The sequence below is a fragment of the Podarcis erhardii genome, assembly GCF_964252035.2.
Source record: "Podarcis erhardii genome assembly, chromosome: 5".
Lineage (NCBI taxonomy): Eukaryota > Metazoa > Chordata > Lepidosauria > Squamata > Lacertidae > Podarcis > Podarcis erhardii.
This window is the reverse complement of record NC_138509.1, coordinates 67,171,610-67,178,570: the sequence shown is the minus strand read 5'-3', so window position 1 is coordinate 67,178,570 and position 6,961 is coordinate 67,171,610. Positions and strand designations below refer to the sequence as shown.

Genomic DNA, 6,961 nt, shown 5'->3' with positions numbered 1-6,961 from the left:
AATGTATTGCTTGCAATTTGTCTTTATTTTAAAATTTACATGGACAGATTACATAGTTTTTCTACCTCATCTGTAAGGATACTTTCATGAGGTATTCTTTCCAGCTGATTCTGGAAATGTCCTGTATAAGGGTGAACATAACACCATTATCAGGTTCTATTAAACCATAGAATAGGAAACAGAAACTTTTAAAAAAAGAAATAACAGAAGCTGTACATATATTCATTCGTTTCTTTATTTAACACAAAGCTCAATGTGCACAATGATATCCCCATGTGATTTTCATTATAAAGACATGTCTGCTAAGATTTAGGATCCTGTAACGTATTAGTATGATTCTTTTCAATATAAATTTTTCAGGTTTCAAGATTGTTGCAAAAGGAGTGCAAGGGGGAAGGAGGAGTAGATCTTCAAATATAGGAGGCAGTATATAGCATTTCTGACAGAAACTTTATTTTATACTTTTCTCAGAATATATTTATAACTATTCTAAGAAAGATTTTAAAGCTATTTTAAATGATTAAACCAAACTGCTAGAACGCTTAAATGTTTATTTGAAACAGAACAAGTGAACTGAAGTATGAAAATATTTTCAAATAATCATCTGACATTACTTTTTTTCTAATATTCTTCTCCTTCTTCAGCCTCAGCTTCCACAGAATCAACACCCACTTCTTCATAATCTTTCTCAAGAGCAGCTAGATCTTCACGAGCTTCAGAAAATTCTCCTTCCTCCATACCTTCTCCAACATACCAATGCACAAAGGCTCGCTTAGCATACATCAGGTCAAATTTATGGTCAAGACGAGCCCAAGCTTCCGCAATGGCAGTTGTATTACTTAACATACACACAGCACGTTGCACCTTGGCCAGATCCCCTCCTGGCACAACAGTTGGAGGCTGGTAGTTAATGCCCACCTAGAAGAAAAATGAAAGTTTAATTATGTTTCCCTACAGCACAATGCTCCACCACCCACATTCAAGGGAATCATTGCCAGGCTTATGAGTTTTGCTTCTTCCTTCATTCCCATTACAGCAGGCAAGGACATTACAGAAAGAAAATTAAAGGTGAACTGAATATTAAGCAACTTGAACAAGACAATCAGGTAGGTGAGAATATAAAAAATGTATGTATCTATTCTCCACTATGTCCTGCTTCTACACCATAGGGAGGGAAGGACAAATGGGTTTGTGGGCAATCATGAGGATCCCACTGTGAGCAGACTATACTTTTGACCTGGGAGTTGTGTGTATCAATAAAACAATAAAACTACACAGGATTAACATTCAGAATGCAGTCATCATTAAGTTATATTTCAGCCAAGAAAGCCCTCTGGGTATAGGGCGGTATATAAATTCAAATAATAATAGTAACAATACTGTTAAATATATGGTTAACTTATTAATATCTTAGGATCACATTCTTTGGCATACACAAAGATCACAAAATCTACCAGGAAAGGGCAAACTATTTAAAAGTCTCTCTATCTAGTTAAGTCCCCCCCGTCAATGCTAAACAAATACTTTAAAAACGATAGGCAAACCCTACTTCTTAAAACCTACATTATTCCAATTCTGAAAATCAGTAAAAGCAGTGACGGGCGCTGTTCCATCTGGTCACCTATTTGAGGGAATGGAGAAAACTGGACCTCCTTCCTTGCCCAAATGTCTTTGTTCCGCAAAGTAAAAATCTGCAGCCCATTTCTATATGAGCAATCTGGTTAAGGGGTGATTTCTGTTACATACTTTTTTATTTTACTTTTAATAGGTTAGTTGATGTGGTGTAGCAAACAGTTGTTCTTTAATCAAGGAGACTTGTACTCAAATCCCAAACTATGCTATGAAGCTTATTTTCAGGGTAGCCACAATCTCTCTGCCTACACTACTTTATAAGGCTGTGAGAATAAAATGCGATGCCACTATATACAGTGGTACCTCGGGTTAAGAACTTAATTTATTCTGGAGGTCTGTTCTTAACCTGAGGTACCATTTTAGCTAATGGGGCCTCCCACTGCTACTGCCACGCGATTTCGGTTCTCATCCTGAAGCAAAGTTCTTAACCCGAGGTACTATTTCTGGGTTAGTGGAGTATGTAAGCTGAAGCGTATGTAACCCGAAGTACCACTGTATAGTGCTCTGAGTAAAAGGGAAAATAAAAAATAGAAACAATAATAATAGTCCTTAGCTAGAAGATTTTTAAAGGAAAAATCTCACCCTTTAATATTCTACTTTGAGAGCTTAATGATGATAGGAAATGCTAACTGCCACAAATTAGTAAAAAAGTGGTACGGCCATGTACTTTCCAAACTACTAGATATCTTGTACCTTAGTGATGACAAATAAGAAATGTAATTTACATGAATTTAATATTGCTGGGATATCTAAAATGCACTTGCATATCATACGTAGTGTTTTTTAAGTGCACTGAATACTGCATACTCTTCCATTTGGATTACGAAGCACGGCACATGGGCCTGCCTCTAAAAAGTATCTGGAAATCTTTGGAATTCAATACAACTATGTGACAAGGATCTGCTCTGAAAGAATGAAAGGGGCCTCATAAATGAACAAATGTACCCTGTCATTTTAGACTGAGGCCTGCATCTTCAATAAACTTTTAAAACCGTATTTGATTAGTGCAGCATTTTCTATGAACTAATTTCAAAATTACGACTGCACTGTTAAAATGGCAAATGTGAAAACAACTACCTATTAGTTGTTAATTTACAACAGATTAAAAATGAACTATGGACAGCTTGTGCACCATGAAAACCACCTATAAAGAAATGGCTGAAAGGTTCTGTAAATTCACTTAAAATGCTTAAAAATACCTTGAATCCAGTTGGACACCAATCCACAAACTGAATGGTACGCTTTGTCTTGATAGTTGCAATAGCTGCATTGACATCTTTTGGGACAACATCACCTCTGTATAACATGCAGCAGGCCATATATTTGCCATGGCGAGGGTCACACTTTACCATCTGGTTGGCTGGCTCAAAACATGCATTAGTAATTTCAGCGACAGACAACTGCTCATGGTATGCCTTTTCAGCTGAGATGACAGGTGCGTATGTTGCCAAAGGAAAATGGATTCGTGGGTATGGGACAAGATTTGTCTGAAATTCTGTCAGATCTACATTCAGAGCACCATCAAAACGGAGTGAAGCCGTGATAGATGAAACGATTTGGCCAATGAGACGATTTAGGTTGGTGTAAGTGGGACGTTCAATGTCAAGATTGCGTCGACATATATCATAAATAGCTTCATTGTCTACCATGAAGGCACAGTCAGAATGCTCCAATGTTGTGTGTGTAGTAAGGATAGAATTATAAGGCTCTACTACAGCAGTAGATACCTGTGGAGCTGGGTAAATAGCAAACTCCAATTTGGACTTTTTGCCATAATCAACTGACAGTCTTTCCATGAGTAAAGATGCAAATCCAGAGCCAGTGCCTCCTCCGAAACTATGAAAAATAAGGAAACCCTGAAGACCTGTGCACAAATCAGCCTAGAAGAACAAGACAGCAAGCAAAATATTAGTATTCTAAGTGTGTACTTAATGTACAAATCATTCCTAGAAATTGCTTGTTTTCACTGTGTGCATTTAAAATATTTGGCTAATTAAAAATTTCCTTCCATTTTTCTTAAAAAGTCTTAAAATCTAATGATCCTAGACTTATTTAATGTTGTCTGATTATTTCATGAAATATGCTGTTTTGATGTTTGATAAAGCTAAGCAGTAGTTCAGTATTGCATTCTACACTAGTAAGTTCTATTTAGTGTAGAACTAATAAGTCAACTTAAATTAATCAAGCCCATTAATTTCAGTGGGTCTACAAATATGTTTAATGTTGGATACAATGCACTGAATTTAATAAGTAGTAAAATGAAATATTTAGTACATTTTACTTGAAATCAAAGACTTCTAGAAAAACATTAAAAAATGTTATGTGTGAACAAAAGAGAATTTATTTATCTATTTCAGATAACATAAATAGTTGCCTTGGATAAAATTAGCTTGTTACTGGTGTATGCCCCCCCACCCAATCTAAGACACAAAAATGACTTCTAATTATTTATGTGGTCAGTTACAGTGCATGGCTTTGGGAATACTTTTTAATGTGCAATAAAGAACCAATTTTCCTGTCTTTGTTAAGTCTACTAAATCAATTTCAATCACCTTTAAACTCTATTCTGACACAATAAAATCAGACCTTTAAGATTAAGGACCTAAACCAGAATAACATGGGAAGTCTGTACATACCAAAATCCTGTGAACATAGAAGATCCCTATGCAATACTCATGTGTTGATATTTTACTGCTCTCTGTACAAGTGTATGTGTTACAAAAACCTACTCACTTACAGTAGTTCTATAGCTGTCTGTGCAGTCGTCAAGTTGATTCAAGATTGATGGGTCTTTACTTTTAAGTTAAGTTTGTATAAAGATGGGAGGTGGTAAGGAGGGTGTGATTAGCAATTTGGTTGTGTGTGGCCTTTGGATTTATGGCCTGTTACTGATACTTTCCATTTAAATGTACTCTCCTATTTTCATAATAGAATATTTTTTTCTGACTAGTTTGAAAGGTAGCGAAATAGGCTGGTGTCTGTTCTTAGTTTTCTACTAAAACTTACCAGTTTGCGAATGCGATCCAGCACTAAATCAACAATCTCTTTTCCTATGGTATAGTGGCCTCGGGCATAATTGTTGGCAGCATCTTCTTTTCCAGTAATAAGTTGCTCAGGATGAAATAACTGTCTATAAGTGCCTGTACGCACTTCATCTATAAAAAATTATAAAGAATCTTGTAAACCATTCCTATTTCACCTTTGCCTGATGCATTTAGCCTTAAAACATTATGCATGAAATGGTAAAAACAGATAGCTTGCCACAAAACTATTCTGTAAAATTTGTATTGCTAAAGTTTATATTAATCTATAATAACTCTAATATACTGCTCAAAACTGCAATAAAGTCTATTTAACACTAGCAATTTCATACATTGGAAAGAAGAAATATACCTACCAACCACAGTTGGCTCAAGGTCCACAAAGACAGCTCTAGGCACATGCTTGCCAGCTCCAGTTTCGCTAAAAAAAGTGTTGAAAGAATCATCACCACCTCCTATGGTCTTGTCACTTGGCATCTGACCATCAGGTTGGATTCCATGTTCCAGACAATACAGCTCCCAGCAAGCATTACCAATCTGAACACCAGCCTGTCCAACATGGATAGATATACACTCACGCTGTTAAAAAAACATCAAAACAAAGACACATAGAAGAGTGAAAATTAGTTTGCTCTTTTGTAAATGACTCGAGAATTTTTTTAAAAAAATTGTACCATCACAGATACCAAAGACTATTTTTTTAAAGTGGCTCTCTTTTCAAACACACCACTATCTCAGCCTAGATAATCTATTTAATGGAATATCCGAGGCCTGTTTAACTAACACTTTCAAAGAGGAACGTATTTCTCTTACCTCCCATGTGATCCAATTAGGTTTTACTTATGCACTCATTACCTTTCACCTTTCACAGCATTTTGCCATAATGTGGCCATTACGCACTTCCCAAATGGTTAATAATTACAGTGCATTCCCTCCCGACCACGGTCCCCTTTCGCCCTTCTCCACGATTACATGCCAGGATAACCTGTTTTACATTTCAACACCGACTTATCCCACTGTGGGCCTGATTCAAAGGAAAGCGACCGCTTTCACGCCTCCTCCTCCATGCCACCCTTTAATAAAGCAAAACCACAATATTCCACCGCTCCCCACCATGGCGAATCTGAGGCGAAGCGACGGTCAGCCCTCGCGCTCTCGGCCCTGAGGAAAGACCGCCAACGGTGCGAAGCCAACCGACTCCCTCGGCAAGATTCGCGCCTTTCGGGGGTCACGCGGCCGCTCTCCATTGGCTGCCGGAACCGCCGCTCGTTCCCTCGTGCTCGCGCGCCACGAGTCGGCCGGCCTTCGCAGCGCACGATGCGGGAGACCTCGGGTTTCCGTCCCCCCGTGAGCTCGCCATAGGGCCCTGCTTACCACCCTCTTACCCCGAGCTCACGGCCCCCGTCAGAACGCCCTCAGCCGAAGGGGTTCAACACCCGCCATGCAGTCCCTCCCTCCCAAAGCCCCACCACAGAAACCCCCGCTCCCTACCATGGCGCCTCGCGGAGATGACGAGTTTCAAGGACACCGGTGGAGCGTTCTGCGCCCTGTCCCGTCTGAGACTAACGTCGATTGTTCAGCCGTTGGGGGCAACGGCCTCTCTCGCGCCCCTTTCGGACGCCCTACTGGTGCCCTATTGGCGGAGGCCGCTCCGCTTTTGCACGCTGATTGGTTGAACGGGTCCTTCTCCAACTCGGGGTGGTTGTGGCCTGATATGATGGGGGTGGTTGTGGTGCGAAGGGGAGCGTGACAATTTAGGCGGGAAACATTTTCGCTCCTGGGAGGAGGGGTGGGTAGCTAAATGGATGGTCGGAACCACCTTGTCAACAAAAGCACCCTTCTACAATATGGGGGGGGGTGCACTTTTGCCACTCACTGTCAAGTGTGAAAACTGCATGCTTTTCACACATAATTGAAATGTGTGAAGCAGCCCATGATTGTGGATTGTGAAGCGCATTGAAAACACATTTACCCCCTCCAAACTTTGAATTAACCAACTGCCCTTTATAACTGTATCTTTGAAGGCTGCAGCCTTACATGCACTTAAAAAGGTAAAGGTACCCCTGGTCGTTAGGTCCAGTTGTGGACGACTGGGGTTGCGGCGCTCATCTCGCTTCATAGGCCAGCATAACTAAGCTGCTTCTGGTGAACCAGAGCAGCGCACGGAAATGCCGTTTACTTTCCTGCCGGAGCGGTACCTATTTATCTACTTGCATTTTGATGTGCTTTTGAACTGCTAGGTGGGCAGCAGCAGGGACTGAGGAACAGGAACTCACCCCATCACGGGA

At 40.1% G+C, this 6,961-nt stretch overlaps 1 protein-coding gene across 2 annotated transcripts; it reads right to left on the bottom strand.

Moving 5' to 3' along the window:
• Positions 1 to 537: 537 nt before the first annotated feature.
• LOC309341777 (tubulin alpha-3 chain) lies at positions 538 to 6,325 on the bottom strand. Of its 2 annotated transcripts, none has more exons than XM_081861596.1 (5): positions 6,165 to 6,325; positions 5,030 to 5,252; positions 4,639 to 4,787; positions 2,832 to 3,512; positions 538 to 918 (listed from the first exon to the last, which is right to left on the bottom strand). In XM_081861596.1, the coding sequence occupies exons 1-5, from the start codon at positions 6,165 to 6,167 to the stop codon at positions 622 to 624; spliced, it is 1,353 nt and encodes a 450-aa protein (XP_081717722.1). In that variant the 5' UTR covers positions 6,168 to 6,325; the 3' UTR covers positions 538 to 621. The 2 variants fall into 2 exon arrangements, with proteins under 2 accessions (XP_081717722.1, XP_081717723.1); XM_081861597.1 differs by lacking the exon at positions 6,165 to 6,325 and adding an exon at positions 5,787 to 5,913.
• Between the last annotated feature and the right edge of the window lie 636 nt (positions 6,326 to 6,961).